Source organism: Melanotaenia boesemani, chromosome 9, assembly GCF_017639745.1.
Source record: "Melanotaenia boesemani isolate fMelBoe1 chromosome 9, fMelBoe1.pri, whole genome shotgun sequence".
NCBI lineage: Eukaryota > Metazoa > Chordata > Actinopteri > Atheriniformes > Melanotaeniidae > Melanotaenia > Melanotaenia boesemani.
In genome coordinates this window covers 7,064,035-7,084,381 of record NC_055690.1, presented here as the reverse complement: position 1 = coordinate 7,084,381, position 20,347 = coordinate 7,064,035, and the positions used below count along the sequence as shown (strand labels likewise).

The window sequence follows — 20,347 nt, the reverse complement described above, 5'->3', positions numbered from 1 at the left end:
GCCTCTATTGAACTGATAAGGAATACACTTTGTCCTGGAAAAGAAGCTCTTCTATCCTAAACAAATATCACTCTTCTCATCGTGGCTGCCTGTTCCTTTCCTATGGATGGATTAAACAATGGACAGGACCTCGCACACCCAGGTAGTCTAGGGATAAAAGTTGTCCACCACCTCTTGGGTTCCTAATTTCCATTTCAGAAAGTTGACAAATCTTTTCTAGTACCTACTCAGTTATACTTGTTTTAGGTCATTTTCCATAACAAATGAGAACCATGTAGTTGAGATTCTTATGGTAAAGCGGCCCGAAAGTCCTGCAACGTTGTTGGTATACGACACAAACACGACAATAACTGAGAGTCAACCATAAAACAGAACATAATTAGATTATGATGAGGAAGAGGAGAAAATTTGCGGGTCAGCTGCTGCAAGCGCGAGACACGTCACTCTTGGGAGTCCTTTGATGCTGCAACAGGTACTAACCACTATTCAACATGTGGAGTTGTGTAACACTGATGGTAAATTAGGTAAAGTGATTTTCATCTGTCTGCTAGGTTTAGGTTTTCGTGTTGATGTTCAAACAAGTGTTCTCCTCATTCTAAAGACTATTACATCATGTTTTGTTATGTACAGTATTAGATATGATTATGAAATAAGAAACTTATGCAATAAATATCAGTATGCGCTCAGCTGTGTCCTTTAGGTCAGCTCACATCAATTCACCAGGCCTAAATTTAGTGGGTAAGGATGCTGCTTAAGATGGGGTCATTAAATATTCAGTAAAGCAGCCATTGTAGGGTTTTTAAAAATAAAAATATGGATGAAAAATATTATAGGATAAAAAGACAATAACATCCATCCCTTTTTATTTGTTTAGACTGACGGTTAACTAAATAATTTAATATGTAGGTTTTAACAAACATAATTATTGTTGCATTTATTTTTTTATTTATGCATTTTATTGGGAATTTAATTTTGAGTCTCAAAGTATTGTATAAGAATGTAACTACCACTTCTTTTCCATCATTGCAGCCTGCTTTGAAAGTGACTTTCCAAACACATTAAGTTTCTGTACAAAGTGTCGGTACTGGATCGGCATTGCCGATACTGGCTTGTATTTTACTTGGTACAGGATCAGAAAGAAAATGAGTGGTATCGCACATCACTAGAGTTTACTAAGAGGCTTCTCTCATAATTTATCTACCGATATCGCTTCCCTGCCCAATCAGTGGCCTGCAGTCTGTAGGCTCGACTTATTGGAAGCCTGGCCAAGTAGGTGCTAAAAAAACCTAATGGAAAACTAAAAAATTAGTCAAAGGGCATAGAGGAAAAGGGCCATAACTTGGGTGGAAAGGGCAGCTGTCTAGTACCAAAAAATAGAAGATTCATGCTGCAGCTCAGCCAGCAGTTTTCAGTGTGGGTGTTTTCAATTTTAAAATGGCCCCACACATGCTGTGTACCAAAATCCATATCATCAAGCCTTGTAGTGTCAGTTGAATGTTAGTAACGTCTTGAGGCTGAGAAACCGCACAGGCTACCACTTTTTAATCCGGGACGCCACATGTCACATACTAGCAAACAGATATCCCAGAAGCAGTCCTAATTATTTTTATTTTCATTTAAAATCACCTGTGACTTGCACAGCAAAACACAGATCTCAGCTGAACTCCAAACACTCATTCACATAAAAGGGAAAAAGAAAAAATACAGCTCTTTAAACATTCTTAAAAAGAGTTTATAGAAATCTTTAAACAGTATATAGAACATCTGTACAGCAGGCACACACTGTTTATATATTATCATTCATAAAAAAATACTAAGTGAAAATCCCACACCTGAAAACCCCTCTTCAAGTTTTAATCGGTAGTTGATAACGCAGTTAAAAAAAAACAAAAAAAAAAAACAACAAAAATGGGTGTAAATGCCTCAAAAAAACATTGATACGTTTGTGAAACCTCATATTGCACTTCACAATGGAAGACCTTGCATGTCATCTCACACACACACACACTCACAGCTTTCATCCTTTCCTACAGTGCACAAATGTGACATTTTAACTCCACAGGTGTCCCCAGTGAATCCCATGAATCCTAAGTTTTTCTTTGTGTGGAAATTTTACAAATAAATAAACGTGAATGTGAGATTATACTGGGGCAGTAATCCCTTTCCAGTCTGACACCCACCTTTAAAGACAACCTATTTGTTAGAAGAATTTCAACCCGTGACACAAAAAGAAAAAAAACTGTCAATTGATCATCATTTTTTTTTAGAAAGAGGTGTACAAAAAACGCACACAATCACAGACTGACACACACAAGGCCACTTGTCTGGTAAGTAAAGATGAGGACAAACAGTCCCCTCTTCATTCAGGTTCCCTTGCAGTCCTCTCTGAGGCAGTCTTGGAAGAAGGAGAGGAAGAGAAGCCTGAGATGTCCCATGGGCACAAGGAGTCAGAGGGTTTTGACCCATCATGTGGTTCAGTGCTATGTTGCCAGCCGTTCTCCAGTGATGAGAGGCACTTGAGCGTCAGAGTCCAGCACTGCATGTAGCTCCACCCCTGAGTCCTGTTCCTCTTCATCCTCGTACTCATCTACCTCCTCTGCTACAGCCTCCTCCACTGTTCTCTCTCGGTGCTCCCACCTGACTCTACGACCGCTTCGTCTCTTGGGCAGGCACAGGAGGCCCCTGAGGTCCTTGTGGGCGAACGTGACCTCCAGTGTGTAGTAGAGGGACCAGAAGAGGGCAAAGCATCCAAGCAACAGCAGGAACTGAGGGAAGAGTACAGATAAAGACAAAGAGGTGGTACATCTTAAGATCGCTGATGGATGACTGTGTTAATGTGAAGAAAGACAGCTTTGTTTTATCTGAGGAAGTCTCTTCCTGGCAAGTTTCTTTTGGAGATAAAAGGTGTAGAGTGTTCATTATTTTGCATATGCCATTTTTGTTTCTCCTAAATAATCAATGCAAATTACAGTGATTAAAATTATATTAAGTTGTATAATAATTTGGATTTTATTGCACAAAACTATCAGTGATGAAAATTGCATTTTTTGTCAATTATGTACAATCCAGTGTTTCAGATATCAAGTTCCATGTTAGCATAGAAGCCCTTCCTAGATATTACCTTAAAAACTCTTTCATTCATTAAACTTGGAAGCCCATGGGTATTTTCCTCCTGGATCTCATTGAGGAGACCAGAATTACGTCCTCAAGTTGCACTTTGTAGGTCTACTGCCCCCCAGCCTCAGATCTCCCATTTAAGGATGCTCCACAGGCTCTCATTAGGGTTGAGGTCATAGAATGATGGTGCCTACACCATGAGACGCAGGACCTTTTCGTTGTCTGTCATTTTGACTGACAGGGTCATAAAAATCCAGTCAGTCTATGTTTACCAGTCACCTAAATTTTTTTTAAAATATAATTTAAAATTTAATAGCGTTTAATTTTTATTAATTTTTACTTCATATTCAGTCTGAACAAGCTGAACAGAAAATCCACCAACTGTGGCCCCAGTAGCTACAAATAAACAAAGAAATTAAATGACTGCATTTAATATGAGAACAGTTCACCTGCTGTGGCCTGGACCCTCAGTCTCACACCTTCATCCTGGTCTGCATGGACTTGAATTGTGCGCTTCCTTATAAACAATCAAATGTCTCAAATGGGATTGCTGCAGAGGCTGTTGTCATAAGGTTTTGGACTTTTTGTTTTGATGTTGTTCTGGAGGCTGAATGTGCTCTGTGCTGCTACACCAGAAACTGGAATTACAAGCGCCACTTCAGCCAGAGTTTAGAAATCAGGGAAAATTTCTCTAAGTGGTCAGAAGTCGGTAAGACTCCTGAACCCGCAAGCACTCGCTTCAGCGGGAGGAAATCCCGCAGCATCGCTCCTTCTGCACCGGTGGTTCAACGGTCTGTGACCCGCAGTGGTCATTTTTCCAAGTAAGTCCAATGAGGTCATGCATCAAGAGATAATATCTAATTAATATGCTCATATGATTCCAAGTGGTCAGAGGTGTGAATTGCAATCTGTCAAAATGACAGATGGCTTTCAGATTTTTCTGTCAGTTTAAAAAAAAAAGGTCAACAACGGAAAATATTTGGTCAACGCGACCCCCTGCTCCACACCATGATCTTTTCTCCCTTTATAGCTCCCTTAATAGCTAAAGATTCAATGTGTTTATTTTTTTGTTGTTTTTTTTTTTTGCAGCATGGGAGTGTTTACTGCAGAGAAGAAACTGAACATTTTTTACAGAGGTCATTTTGACACCCTCTGGCACCACCACCTCACTCCCCATTATTCCAGCCCAGAACAGCATTGGTTAGGATGTCTGAAATGTAGTTTTATACACAGCTGCAGCCCTTGGTGTATCCTGCATGTAGTGGTTCTTGGTATTCCAGACACACCAGCAGCTTCAAACACCTTGTTGTTCATCAGTGGCTTTTCAGAATATGATGCATTTGTCTGATGGAGACTTTCCTTGATATACTTTTATTTGAATGAACCAGTTTGCTCTAAGAATCACACTTTTTCAACAGTACAATCACCTTGCCCAATTTTTTATGAATTATCCAATATTTTCCTTCCTTTTGCAAAGCATTGCACTACTTCACACTTCGTATTTGCAGGATACTTCTTCTTTTTCCACCATAGTGTAAGAAAACCTATTTGCTTGATCATGTGGACCAACCTCCTTAAGAAGTTTCCTTTAACTAAGCTTACCTGAGAAACTAATGTCTGAGATTGTTATCAGTGATCTAAACAGACAGAAGAAACAACACAAGAAAATTCCTCCTCAGAAAAACTAAAACCTAAATGTTTCTTTAACTGAAATCCTACATGCAGAATCATTTGGGACACAGTGAGCTGTCGGTTTGACCCAATCACAGCTAGATGGGTAGAGGTTTGATGAAGTCTGACATAAAACTGCCTCTGAGGTATTTTTCTGTGAGAGATTTGCCTTTACCTTGAGGCTGTTTGAGGTGAAAGGGTTGATGATCTCTGGAGGGACATCCAAGCCGGGAGGACAGGGCAGGGAGAAGTTGCTGTCCAAATATTTACCACTTACAGCCTCCTCAACCAGCCTGCCAACCAATGAACAAGTCAGCGCAATGAAAGAACCAGAACCACTGCAGCCGACAGGGTGATCAAGTCCTTACCTCTGCCTGTCCTTCACCTCGCTGTAGGTCATAGATGAACCATACAGGGTCAGCTTCCACTGCTTCAGCACACCCAAAGCGGTACACTGGTCAGACACAGCATCCTCTGCAGAACAAATACGCGTCAGGAAGGGTCTCAACCATAAAAGAAACCAGAGATGTGTATGTTTGCATCTCCAACTCGTTGGTTTTAGATCATAGTGGTCATCATGTGTCGGTGTGTGTAGCAGCATCTCACTGTGGTCAGATATCTTCAGAGTGTATTGGCCTTCGGCTTTCTCTCCCCAACAACGCACAGTGGAAAAAGTCCAGTCCTGGTAGCCTGCAGCATCTCTATGCACACAACAAAGATGCACACAACTTTATTAAAGTTTCTATAAATCTTTTCATAGAAATAAATATCTCCTCTTGGTTTCTCCATCAACACTAGTAACATATTGTACTGAGCAACAGCAGCGTATGTCTGCACGTACCTGTCGACGGCTCTGCGAGCCCCGATGACTGATGCCATGCCGCTGGGGCAGACTAACACTATCTCCACGTTACCACGGCAAGGGTGGGTTATTGTCATGGTAACGGCTACGTGCTCCAGCGTCTCCATCCCAGACTGTTTCAGGTCGGCAGCGGAGACTGAAAGAAGAGAAGAAAAGCAGCTTAGTCTGTATATGTCAACAAATACTGCATATGTTTGTTTGTTTTGGTTATGTTGAAAGATATTCAACTTTTACAATAAATATGTTCACACTGCTGAAATGACATCACCTACATGTGGGATTTCTGCAGTTTAAACCACTTTTACAGCTTCTGTTTACATATTAAACAATATTGACGAGTGCATGACATACTAATGTGTGATAATCGAAATGTAAACACTGAATTTGAAGTGATCTGTTATTGATCACAACAGAGAAACAAGATAATAGTTAGGAGGCCTGTGAATTCATTCTTCCACCACATTCTGGATCTGTCTTCAATCTTGTTTTTCCTTGAAACTGTTATCAGCTTGTCTCCTGACATCCGTCCACCCCCTGAGGACGAGTGTCTGGTAATTTCTCAGCATTTTCTTGGTTCTGACTTCTAATGAGCCCCAGTTCTCCCTGACCATTTAGGGCTGTACACATCCTCAGGGTAGAGAGAGGCATAAAAAGACAAGAGGAGAGGGAGTGTAAACAGAGGTGTAGACGGAGCGAGTTGAGCGGCAGATGTAGAGAGAAAGAAGGAGACAGACAGCAAGTAAGGGTCAAATGGAATTAGAAAAAATAAAGACTGAGTGTGAAAGAAAAGGAGAAAGGAAGAAGAAGGGGATGTTAAAGATGTGGTGATGTATTTTTATCACCGATCTGATGACAATTAAGATTAATAAATGAACAAACCAAAGAAAAAAAACAACTCTCTGGAAGTGAAGGAGTCTTTACTTTCCATTTGATGACGATGATGACAAAAAGGTTTGCCTTGCCAAGCATCAACTTCGCTGGTGAAATACTAAATTAATACAATTTTCCTGCAATCTTGTTAATACTCATTTCTGTAAAACTTAGTTTTTCTGTCTCTGATTTGGTTTTGTGTTTTAGTTTTAGTTAAGTAGAAGGCCACTAAAAAGAAAAGGTGGATGTATTAAAACTTTTCATCTGTGCTGTATATCTGCTCAGTTTAGTAATATTCTTATTTTTGTGTTTTTATTCAGCTTTGCTATACTAATTTCTGATTTTTCTGATGATTGTAATCTCTGGGCATGCAACGTTAACAAAAAAGCAGAATTTTAATCTTTTTATCTGTAAATTTTGTGCTCTTTTAGCTTTTCTATGCTTTTTTTTTTTATTTTTCATTTTATGCAATCTATTTCTTTCCTGTCAAAATACATAGAAACGACAACAAATACTGAACAGTGTGGCCAACAAATCTGCTTTATCCCATCAGGGATTTGACAAACATGAGCTGAAAATAAAATGTTAGAAGAGACACATGTAGAGCAGTCTGACGTGCCTTCATCCCTTAATGAAAAGAAACCCCGTTCGAGGCTGTTTTGTTACTATCAGCATTTCTGTCCTTGAGGAGCTTGTTGCATGCGAACAAACATACACATGCTTGTCTGCTGCTGAACTGCTAACTGCAACAAGGCCATAAAACAGGGGAGATAAAGATCAAGGGAGGAGAGGAAAAGAGATGGGAAAGGGAAATGTTTGTGTTACAATGATGTCATCACCAGGAGCGTTTGCATAAAAGGTGTGAGAGGGACGGATTACACACGGACTGTGTTAAATATGAGAAAATCTGAGTGGGGAGAAGTGAATACGGATAAACACTGACTGAGGAGAACTGGAAATGAAACTAAAGAAGGGACACGAAGAAAAAATTTTTTTAAAAAAGTATCTCACCAAGGAAACTCACAAACAAGTGAACATTTCCTAATATGGACAGGCAGACTGAGGAGCAGGCAGCCAGGGCGGGAGGGATGGACTCAGTTACATGCTGCAATATGTAAACTCAACAGGCTACTGTCAGTACAGACCCACGAGAGCGGGAGGAGCAGATAAATAGAAAGCGTTACCATTCCAGGTACGGATAAGCTCCTTGGAATAGGTCAGGATGGGGACTTCCTCCTTTATGACCGAACTCTGATAGGACACAAGGAAAGGCACCGATTCCCACACCTGAGATAAACAGAGAAATCTGACTTGTTGTGGACATTATGGCATGGATTTAATACAGTCCAGACTTTATTAAATGAAAAGAGTTGCATCAAGTATCTCATCCATCCATCTATCGATACCTTGGCGGCGTTAACGAGCCTCCATGCGTTGAGCAAACCGAAGCCGTGCTGGTGGCTGTGATGAAAACCAGCTCCATTTACTCTCCAGTCGGCATTACTGTCGCACTGCTCAAAAACACAGCCAAAACACACACATCCAAGTTTATGTTGTGTTTATATTATGTTACAATGGTGAAACAGACACCTTTAGACACAGCCAGGACATCTACCGGCATGTTTTCAGTCTTTTTATGGATCAGTTATACTATATATTTACAATTTTTAGAAAATACTTCAGTTTGGGGACATTAAAATGGACTCACATGTCCATATGTTACATATGTTCAAGTCTATCCACTGTATTTCTTTTACAAATACAATTTGAAAGCATTGCCTTAAATTCTGTCCTGTCTTGGTTTTGATCACTGAAGAGTTTTATAATAAGATACAAACCATTTCATTATACACCAACTGGTAAAGTGATACCATCTAAAACTGATAGCTCCCAATTGTTCTCAACCTGAAAACACTGAATCAAATTGCCTGTGCTGGGTTGTTTATCCACCAGTAACAAAGCTTAATTCAGCTTCACATGTTTCTGCTTCCTTCATAGAAAACGTTTTAGTTGGTTATAGAAATATTTTTTCCCTCAAAATAATAACTAATATTAACTTGGTAGAAAGCAGAAAACACAGTAAGTGAACAAGATATAAACATGACTATTCAGCTGCAGTAGAAGTTTAGTACACAAATAAAAGCTTAGTATTTTTCACCATGGCACAGAATTCAACACTTTAAGATTACGTAAGAGTACTTTTTACCCTCTCTATTTTGTCAATAAGATCTAATCTATAAAGGAAGTGATGTTTTCCTGGTCTGTTCTGGCTCTAAAATCCAGTCACATCAAGCCCACCTTGGTAGCAGTGAAGGCGATGATATGCTGAACGTCCCTCCAGCTGAGGCAGGGCCGAACCTGCAGCATGAGGGCCACCATTCCGGCTGCCAGCGGGGCTGCAGCGGACGTACCAGTGTGGCCATCCGTGCAGCCAGTCCCTTGCTGCATGGACCAGTCCGATGTCACCTGCGAAGCAACAGAGGTGGTGTTGGAAATGCAGTATGTTGAATTATACAGTGTTAACAGCTCTGATGAGGGTTCGATGTAAACTCTGCATTGTTTACATTAATACATGGGCTTTTCCATGATCCTCACAATTCTGAAAGAAATCTAAATCCTGAGCTTAGAAAGTTTAGTATAAAAACTAGGGCCTGCATTATGGAGCCATCTTTACAATATGACAGATTTAGTGTAAGGACCAGAGTTCAGTAATGTTTATGCGTCATTAATTTCTTACACTAACATGGGGTTATGGTCTGGTGAAGGCCAAGCTTTATGAAAATAAAGACAATCTGAAAATAGTTGCAGCAATAAAAATGAAAGAGGGATAACTTACAATAAACATACAGAGAGCAGAAAAACGAGTTCACAAATGCTAAAAGATTTAATAAGAAAATGAAAAAAAAGAGGCCAACGTCATTATTTGTTTGTAGGTTTGTCTCTAATCGTGAAGCATCTGGATCCAACAGGCAGTCGAATCCAGTCACAAGCAAGCAAACGGTTCATATTTTCCATCTCCACCAGCAGCTGGTTCCCAGCCTTCTGTGTTTACAAGTTATTCACATGTTGGCCTTCTCCTGGCTCCACTCCTGACATGTAGAAGGTTTCTAAATATTTAAGGTTGTGCTTGTGCCACCCTTCCTAAATGGCAACGTCAGAACTTAACTTTTTGACTCACTTATATCCAACGTCATTAAAATAAAAATGCATGTTTAATCACATTCTTGTGGGAAAAGAGACGAGGTCTGAGACACAGTAACGGAGAAACAAGCAATTTAAAGATGTCTGTGATACAAAGCAAACAACAGAAAGGGCAGCTACATCATGTATAGCTGCCCCTCCTTCATTAAATCAACAGTCTGTCAACGCAGAAAACATGTAGCACATGTTCACATCACGATCAAGTCAAACAGGACGTAGCAAGGCGCCGGCAGATTACAAACAGAATCACTGCATAACATAAACATCACAGACAGGAGTTTTATACAATGACTGCAAAGGAAGGTGAGAATTTAGTAACAAATACTTCATAATACAGTCCACAGCACTCCCAGTCAAACAGAAAAATGAGGTTGGTGTCATTTAATCTGCATTAGTGTAACAGAAAAACATCATTAGAGAAAAGTCCCTTTAAGCCTTAATGTGGAGTAAAGTAGCAAAACGTTTAAAGGTCCCATATTAAACATGTTTTCCCAACAATTCCATATATGGGTGTCAGAGGTCCAACATCATTGTTTTCTAAATTTAATACCTCAAATTCAGCCTTCTTAATTTCAGCCATTTTAATGAGAACGAACTGTTTATGTATCTGAACCTGTAAATGTTCATAAGCGGAGCCTGTTCACACCCCTCTATGGTACAGCATCCCCCACCAGGGGCAGTGGTTATTTCCCTTTGTGAGGTCACAAGGGAAAGCTCTCAGACTCGCTCATTTAAGCACACATTCGCTAAAAGTGGCCGTATGCACATATGCTATGAGGCCACATGTGACTGTTAGAAAACCTTCAGAAAGAGAATTTTACATTATATGGGATCTTTAAAATATATTTAGTCCGTTTTAACACACACTTCTTATGCTTTGTTCCAAAATATATTTCATCTATTCACTCCAAAAAAGATGAAGTAAAATTAAACAGATAATCCAGGTAAATTATAGGATAAATTTACTTAACTTAGATCTACTCTGTACAGTGAAAAGTGGTAAAAAAAACTGTCGTACTGGTCAAGCATTCAAGTAACTTTATTACTGCCATACCGCCACACACTTACACATGCGACAGCATGGAATTCAAGTACCAGAGGTACCAGATGTAGCTGTAAAACCTATCCACATTTGGTAGCTGGAAAATTTATTTCAGTCCCTTCAAAAAGCTAGTCAACTTCATCCAGCACAGCTGTCTCTGTGGGGACAGTGTTCAAACGCTACAGACTCTGATCCCTAACTTTCTGCTTTGCTAATGAATCTCCAGATGTTACACATGATCACTTTTCAAGAAAAACACGACAAGCAGTGTATGGTAAGTGCTCAAGCTGGGAGTGTACTGTGTGTTGGTGGATCAATGGTTCAGTCCTGAATAAATATTTTTCCCCTTGGCGATGATTTCCTCGATGCAAACTGTGTTACCATGGTGATGACCACAAACATCACCAAATAGAGGTCAGTAACTTCAATGGGCCCTTACTTCTGTCATCGCTGGCCTGCTTCTGTAGATGAAAATAGTCCTCATTTCCCCTAATGTGGAGCTGCTGTTTCACTGGCTTTTAAATAACCGTCTCCACCCCCCAACACCTCTCCAGCTTACACACAGCAACCCGTCTCCACCCCCAAACACCTCTCCAGCTTACACACAGCGACCCGTCTCCACCCCTGCAACACCTCTTCTGCTTAAACACAGCGACCCGTCTCCACCCCTGCAACACCTCTTCTGCTTACACACAGCGACTATGGCGTTACATCGCTGCCAAATACCTTGATGAGTGTACCAAATACCCTGGTGAGCGTATTTATCAATTCAGCAGCGCATTTCTTAATCAAGAGAGCGCATTGCTCTGATCGCAGCAGCTTTTAATTACTCGCGGGGCCGTGAACGCAGCACAGCGAGCGTAAAACACAGCAGGGGACTTGGCTGTATTCATTTTTATTATTTTTTTAATAGCTTGGTGCAACTTTATTTCCCAAAAGGTACGGAAACATTTACAAACACTACAGTTTAACCTGAAAGTAAGGGGAAAATCCTATGGGAGCACCAGGAAGATTCTAAACAACAGTTTAGAAAACAAATATAATACTAAATAAAAACTAAATAAACATAGTAATGCTGCACATACACGTTTGTCAATGAATGCATTATTATGTTAATGTTGATTTAAGTGATGATCAAGTCATGTTTGACCATAGATTAAATAAGTGTAACCAGCACAATAATTCATACATTTTTGGAGGGAAATATTCATCTCAACCAACAAGCTAGCATTTATTAAAGATCAGACATGATGGTCCTCATTAGCCTCTATATTTCTTACTGATAACCACCCATATAATTTACTTTTGTAAGGTTAAGTGATTAGGTTGTTACGGCATACTTTCATCTAATTATTAAAGCCAGCCGTGTGGTAGCATGTAATGTTCACGGCCCCGCAAGAAATTAAAAACTCCTGCGATCAGAGCAATGAGCTCTTAGATTAAGAAATGTGCTGCTGAATTGATAAATACGCTCATCAAGGTATTTGGCAGCAATGTAACGCCATAAGGGACAACCGTCTCCACTCCTGCAACACATCTCCACGTTGCTCCTACTCGCAGACATGGACGCCAGCATGGACAGCTGGACTGACCACTGCCCCACAGTTACCTATAATCTTATCTGGTGATCTCAGTTATTCTGTTTTTCATATTAGTTAATTTTAATAACTGACAATCCACACTTGAATATACAACACAAATCTCATAAGTTATAAAAAAGTTGGTAGAGAAATTTAAAACTTTTACAAAAGCTGAAAATTTTCCCCACTATTACTCAACACGGGGGGGAGGTGTTAAGTAATTTTTTTTTTTTTTTTATTTCCACACATCATTTGTTCCACCCCGATGTGCGCACGTTGCCACAGAGACAATCTTCATGAAATAAGAAGTCTATGTGCTTCGCATTCATTTTTTTTCTCAGTTTTCCACTTCTGTTCAAACAGCCAAGAACTAAGCAAGTCCTTACAGATTCCCTGAAAATAGTACTTCTCTCTTCCTTTCTGTTATGGCATGAACTGAAATGCCACAGTAGTAGCACAGCAGTGGTGGCTGGTTTACTTCCAGTATTTGCACGGACTCGTCTACACTGCTTTACATGTCATGTTAAGAGAGTCGCCCTGTTTGCAGCCTTGAGAAGAAGACAACTGGTCGAGCTTCTCTCACTCAACTCAAAAAAGTTCAGTACACACAAGCTCAAACTCCTTCTTACACTCATTAGGTACGCATCACAGATGACCTCTGTACTCACATGTTAATGCATCCAGAACAGCCGATTTCATTTCTTGCTAATTCACAATCAGCAGATGCATTTGATCACCACTGTTTACTTGAATTTGTGTGTATTTGAGTGTGTGTTAGCTTCAGCAAGACCTACGATGCTCCTCAGCTTGTTTCCCCCACTGCTGAAAGTGACAGCCAGCATGGATGCACACTCCTCTGCATAGAAGGGCATCCTCCCTTTCTCATCGACTGCTCCTGCAACAAGCAAACACACACACACATTCATATCCACAACCAAGAACACACATAATCTTGCTAACATATACAAAGACACACATTTCCATGTCATACCGATTGTGATGGTGTAGATGGAATTGGCGTAGCCATCATAGTTGCAGTTGTCATTGTATTGACCTCCATTACCACTGGCAACCACAAAGATGCTCCCAAAACCCTGTCTGCCTGCAATCACGCCATGCTGCAGAGCTGCCTGTGGAAAAAAAAGGTGAAAATAAAACAGAATTAAGACCATGAGAGAAGAATTAATAGTTGCAAACCACTCCACACATTTTTACTGCAAGTCTTTTTCAATGTCCATGGCACAATCCATTGCGGTATACTGCCCTCTGCAGGACAAAGAGTGACATAACCAAACTCTCTAACCTTGCCCAGGGGATGAGGTCCATCCACAGTGTGTCCATCATCATCTGGACCCCAACTACAGGACACAACAGTCTAAATCAGAGTCTTAAAAACACCTGAATATAAAGGCGAATTTCCCAACAGAAATACCAAATACAATCAGGTAAAGACTTGTCTGCTACCTGCAGCTATAGATGTCATTGACTTGGTAGTGTTTGTTGAAGGCTATTGCCTCTAGGCTGTCAGTCAGCGGGCCATCCAGGACTCGGATACCTGAGCAGCAATATTTCAGTGTTAATATATGAAAAGGGCTCTTCACAGTGCTGAATAGGCTGATGTTGAGTGTAGCATACCTGCCACCTTGCTGCCATAGGCCACACCCACAGCACAAAAGCTGTTGTTAGGAACAGCTGCGATCTCTCCAGCACATCGAGTCCCATGATGGTTGTCGCTCTGGACGTCCGGGTGAGGCATGGGGTCGGGGTCGTTGGAGTTGAGGTCATAACTTCCCTCTGGACTCTAAAAAGGATGTGAAATAGATTATGAGCATGTGGTGTACACTCCTTAAACTCCATTTTCTTTTGGTCAAAACAGGTTTAACCAGTTTTTTTTTAAACTGATCCAGACAAAACATTAGTGACGGAAACAAAGAAAGGATCTGAAACAGCTTGAGGAATTTCCAAACATTTCTGTGCTCATTATGGGATTTAAATATAATCAATATTTCAAGCACTGCTACTTCTGCCAATGCTTCTCTCTTTTCTGGAAAGTTTGTTATGTCTGACTCCCTTTTTGCTATGAGTCATATTCTTTGTTTTTAAACTTCCTAAGAAGTCCACATTTAGTCTTACAACAGAGGTATCACAGTAATTTTCAATAGTGGAAAGGTATTATGCCATTACAACGACATACAACCAACCGTCTGTCTTGACAAAAGCACTAAGCACCATCTAATACATGTAATTTGCCTCCTTTATGAATACACCTTGTGTTTTTTTATCTGCAACAAGCCACAACAAGCAACCCAGACTACATTTCTAGTTGTTGTCGTCGTTGTGACTTACATAATTGGGCTGAATGTCCTGGTGGGTGTGCTCCACCCCATCATCCACAACCACCACTGTGACTCCCTGACCAGTGATGTTGCGCTCCCACACTCCCGTCACGTTGATATCCATACCTCTACTGATGTCATTATGCTGTAAAACAAGAAAAGGAGCATACTCTAAAGTAAAGGTCAAGAAATGGGTCAAGTCTATTTGTGCAGGGGTATAAGAGGTTAGGACCAGCTTTTTGTCCCCACAGCATACATGCTGTATCCAGGGGCGGATTTTGAGCATAAAGCTTGCTAGCTGTTGTATGAAAATAGGAAGCGAGACAATCCATTCCAATCAGGTAAACTAAGATGAGAAACAGAGATCTTGTTTCACTGAAACATACAAAGCGAATTTGATGCAGCTTTGTTGATAAGTTCAGTCAAACTGGTTGTCATACTTGATGTTTACAAAAAGGTAAGAATTTAATTAAAAACAAAAAAAAAACACTCCATCTGCATGTTATTCTCAACCTAGACAACAAGTTGAATTTCTTCTCACTGGTAAGTTGATCAGATGTTGCTTCAACGAATTTGCCACAGCAGTTAAAAATTATGAGGTGAGCATGTTAAAAAAATGTTCAAAGTGCATCAGCAATGATTATCATGAGAGAATCCAACTGACTATTATTGTAGTTTTGGAGTAAAAAGGTGAAAATGTGCCACTATCTTGGGTCACAAGTGTAAAGAAATAGAAATACTGGGAACAATGCAATATGTGTGTCTTTTTCAATTTAAATGTAGAGCGAACATCCTTAAACCTCCTCAGCTGTGCTGCTGTAAGTCTCTACATCTGCTTTAATGACACACTTCCAGCGTGCACTGGTTTCATCTTGCTGCTTTCGGCCAGCTGACAGGGATTTGCCCTGCCTTTGTGTAAACAACATAAAACAGATAACTATATTTGATTAGCACTTGACACACTTCTTATGGGTCACAAGATATGATGGAGATGGCACAGTTTTGTTTGAACCCATGAGTGTTTACTGAAAGAATATCCTGCTCAGTCTACTTTAAATATTGATAGCTGATGTTAATAAACAGCACCACTAAGCATCGCAAGCAACAAGTTGTAACTGGTGAAAGCTGTCTGTAATAGTTTGAGAACCATCTAATCAGGCTGAACTGGTATCGGCTGATTAGTTCACAGGACTATCTGAGGCCAGTAATTAGAAAACGTATAGAAATACGTGCAGCTGTCTCCCAAAGTGTTTTTTGTTATTTAGTAGATACAAGCAGGATATCTCAGCTTGAGCAGGAACAAAGCAGTATGTAACGCTTGTCAGCAGTTTGGCATTTCATGTTTATGGGTTGTTTTTTTCCAGAGAAAAATAAAATATATAATCACAACAATATGATGTCAGTGTTGTATACTGGACATTCTAGCCAATAAGGTACACTGACCAATTAAAATCCCATATATGTCAAGCTCTACTTAGTCATAGTGCTAATTTATCCTGACTGGTAATATCCATTAAACCTTGTAGGTGATTAGGGACATTTTTTGTCCATTTACGTAATTTTTCCCCTCAGTTTTTGGCCACTTTTTTTGTTTGTGTAACCTCATGTAACAACATTTTTTGTAACAGTGTTTATTTTAAAGAACTTTGAAATTCCAATTTCAAGTTCTCTTAAAAAGGTCAGCAGGATGTCATGACTCTTTCAAGTCATTGCAGATAAATATTCTATTTCTTGATCAATTTATATATATATATATATATATATACACACACACACACACACACACACACACACACACACATACACATACACAGGTTAAGCCAGCAAATGGCAGGACACAACATTAGCCTCAACAGAAGTTAGGAGTTCACTATAAGAAGCTTCCAGAAAATAACATACTTGAATATTACAGTGGCACAAGGACTTAGCTCCCCATTAGCTCTCTACCATTTGTAAAGCAACACCAGCCCAGAACTAGTACCTGGAAGTGATTTAGAATCAGTAAAGGTCCTCACCAAATGCCACTGCTTAGGGTAGTTGGGATCGTTAAATGCCATTGATCTTTTTGAACGACTGAGCACTCTCTCCTTCGAGTACCACAGGACATGAGGATGGGCTGCTAGAACATCCCCTGGTTGGACACCTCTTCTCCACAGACCTCCCATAGATCCGGAATCAGGCTTCACAGTACACAGCAAGTAATGGCCTTCCAGCTGTCCAATCTGGCCCTGGTTCTGGAGTCCGGCCTGCTCTGCTACCTGTAACACAGAAAATAATGATGATGACTGTGAGTTAAACTAGAATAATACCTCTAAAAATGGCCGGCTTAAGTCTTCCTACTGGTCCACATTCAAGACGTGCATGAGATATTCTAATAAAACAAAAAAGGGGGAAATAAAACAAACTACATAAATGGAATACTGTACCCTGTTGGCAATCACATCCAAGTGGACAGAACCCTCGTCCCCATCCTCTTCCTCGTGATGTGGACCGGCATGAAGCCGGACTGCCCAAGACTGACCCGGACCGCAAGAGTGTGATGGCCAAGATGAGGAATGAGACAAGGATGCAAAGGGAACAGAGGGGGTTACTGAGGGCAGAAGGATGAGCAGCAAGAGGGTGAAGGAGGACACAAAAATGAGGAGAAGGAACGTGGGAAAGTAGGGTGTTGCCATGGCAAGGAAGGGTGACACAGAGGGTCAATCATACAAGCCCTCTTCATCTGAGCTGCAATCTGGACACAAGACAGGAAAAAGATATGTTATGAGTGGAGACAATCTGAGAATGAGTGGCTGGTTGCTTATCATCTATGTTTCACATTCAGAGACAGCTTAGCAAAATGACAGGATCACACTAAGTGGAGGCTTGTTCAGAGAGCTGTGGCTGAAGCAGATCTGATTAATACTCATCCTGTTTATAAAGGTTCCTGCATAACACTACTGTGAAGATAATTTCTATATTATACACACTGGTAGGGCAAACAACTAAATAAGAAAACCTACAATAGCCATGTTTTAACCTAAAAAATAGAATAAAAATAAAAAATCAGGAAAATGCACGAGTTTTCCACTAACCAATAAAAATTAATATCTGCATTACAAAACCACAATCAAAGCATGGTAACAGGTACAGCATGCACAGTTCACAAACCCAGCTAACCACAACAATTACAATGAAAACCATGTGTCTGCCTCGATGAATGATCGATCTTATGGACACTTAAATAAACAGGCTATTTTCTTGGAGTCAGACTGTCCCAGAGCATAAGTATCAAACTCATATAAGAAGATCTGCAGTTTAATCTGTCCTTTGAGCTTATTATTAAGGATAAAACATCGACTGTAAATTCATATACACAGTACTGTAAATACACACATTAACGGGAGCGTTAATAACAGCCCCACGTTTACACAAATTAACTACTGTTTTCAATAATGTCACACTATTGTCAATACTGGCTTAAATTCAGGCTTTTAAGATAATATACGTTAGCTCCTCCGCGAACATAACGTGAGCTCCCAGTTTTGCTGATTGTTTCGTTTTTCTTTAGCCTGCTAGCTAGCTTATTTGACAGCTAGTTAAGCTCTTGGGTTAGGTTTAATCGTTTACTTCCCGAGTCTCTGAAATGATTCAATCCCTCCACATTTTCACACAACTAAATGTAATCTTACCATAAAAACGATGGGGGAAAAACAACAACAACAACAAAACAAGCAAAAAAAAACAAAAAACAAAACACAGCACAACAACCTGAAGTATGAAACTCGAGCTTCTACCGCAGTGTAAGTGGTTGTTATCATACTGGTATAGCCTTGAAATGAAGCTGGTGTCCGTCCTGCAGCAGCAACGGCTAATGGTCCGGTCGAATCGTCTGTTTTGGGACCTTCCTAACCGAGAGAAATGACCCGGAAGCGTCTAAATGGCAGCCATGATGCTTTTTTTTTTTTTTAACTTTCTTTCCTTAAAAGGGCATCCAGCTTCCGCCAGGATCAATTCACATTACAGCACGGTTTATTTAAAAATGTGAACACCAAAATCAAAAGAATAATTGGTGAAATGCATATATTTTCTAACGCTAGGGGGAATAAAATTAAATAAACATAAAAAACATTTGTTTTATTTGTTGCAAGCTGTTATAGTTTTTATAGCTTCCTGGTTCAGAGTTTTTAACTGGGCAAATGTACTAGAGGAATGGTTACTTTCATATGTATCTGCATTTATGTATATGAAACTTTGCCAACTTTAAATAAATAATAATAAATAAATAAATAAATAATTTTTTTTTAATGATTATCTAATTTATTTAATGACACTATCTATTCTATTCTATTCCATCAAAAGAGAGTAATAAAAATGGGATTACAAAATAAAAGTTAAATTAAATACATGGTACTAAAAAAAAGAAGTTACACATAAATATAAATACCATTATAAAACAAGATTTGAATAATTCATTTAATATATTCTTTAATTAATTTTTTATTTAAGTAATTTTTATTTATTATTATCACATTTATTTATTTATTCAATTATACTCAACACTTGTTCAAACTAATCAGGTCTAAGTTGACTGTCTCTTTTGTCTCTCTGTGTGTTTTATTAGTTTATTTATTGGTTTATTTTACAGGGACAATGTATATAAATAGCTATTCTGTTTATGTACCGGAGTTAGCCTGATGGCTATTGTTCTTTTCATCTGTAGTCCCTTTTTAGGTTTAGGATTGTTGTCTTCGACTCCACTCTTTAATCAAAATACCAGCCTGTTGCCTTCAGTGCCCCCTGCTGGTCATGCAAAGGTACTGTTGAATGAGGTGTAATTCAGAAGTAAGACCTCTTAACTATTTTTCTGCTTTGTGCCTCTTTTAGATTGTGTTGTCGACCAACATTGCTGAGACAGATGTCTCTGTTCCTGACGTTAGGTTTGCCATTGATTCGGAAAGACCAAAGCATCATCTTCAGTAAAAATACTTCCTGACTTATCCTACATCTGCTTTCAGTTGTTGAGTGAGTCTTAGTTTTGAGTTTTTATTAATTCACCTGGGTTGAGATCAAGTGACTGATTTGATGATTGCAGAATATTCTTTGTCTTTACCCTCAGAATTTTTATTTTTTTTATTTTTCCTGTTTTTTGGGGGGTGGGGGTGGGATTTGGATTTGCATTTGAGTCCTGTTTACTTCAGAATTCATGCAGTGGACTCAGTAAACACTAGTAATGCTGTTTCATCTGTCTAAAGAACATTGTTTACCAATTTTAGTTATCTTTTTATGTTTGTTTATTTGTTTAATTTATTAATTGTTTATTGTACCCTCTTTAATTAAATGGATTTCAGTTATGAAAGGGCTAAAATTCCTAAATCCTCCCACAGTTTGGATGTGAACGCTCCCAAAGATACGCTTAAAGCTCATTTTTCCTTTTTATAAACAGGTCCTGTTGAGCTGGAAACTCCTGTATGCATATAATTTTTTAATAATTTGTGCAACATTTACTGAAGAAATAATTACTCTGTGAACGTCTTTTGATGAGAGATATTAATAAATTAATGTCCCATATTATACATTTTTTCAACAATTTCACATGAGTGTCAGATGTTCAAAACATTGTTTTCAAAGTGTATTACCCAAAATTCAGCCTTGGTCTTTAATTTCAGCCATTCCAGAAGTGGCTCTG

At 39.4% G+C, this 20,347-nt stretch overlaps 1 protein-coding gene across 2 annotated transcripts; it reads right to left on the bottom strand.

Moving 5' to 3' along the window:
- Nucleotides 1-1,591: 1,591 nt before the first annotated feature.
- On the bottom strand, nucleotides 1,592-18,617 carry pcsk7 (proprotein convertase subtilisin/kexin type 7). Of its 2 annotated transcripts, none has more exons than XM_041995026.1 (17): nucleotides 18,430-18,617; nucleotides 17,106-17,413; nucleotides 16,695-16,937; nucleotides 14,690-14,824; nucleotides 13,979-14,144; nucleotides 13,808-13,898; nucleotides 13,647-13,701; nucleotides 13,335-13,473; nucleotides 13,138-13,238; nucleotides 8,819-8,986; nucleotides 7,927-8,031; nucleotides 7,705-7,807; nucleotides 5,630-5,786; nucleotides 5,395-5,489; nucleotides 5,157-5,262; nucleotides 4,964-5,081; nucleotides 1,592-2,765 (listed from the first exon to the last, which is right to left on the bottom strand). In XM_041995026.1, the coding sequence occupies exons 2-17, from the start codon at nucleotides 17,352-17,354 to the stop codon at nucleotides 2,481-2,483; spliced, it is 2,316 nt and encodes a 771-aa protein (XP_041850960.1). In that variant the 5' UTR covers nucleotides 17,355-17,413; nucleotides 18,430-18,617; the 3' UTR covers nucleotides 1,592-2,480. The 2 variants fall into 2 exon arrangements, with proteins under 2 accessions (XP_041850960.1, XP_041850961.1); XM_041995027.1 differs by having other exon boundaries at nucleotides 18,482-18,617.
- Between the last annotated feature and the right edge of the window lie 1,730 nt (nucleotides 18,618-20,347).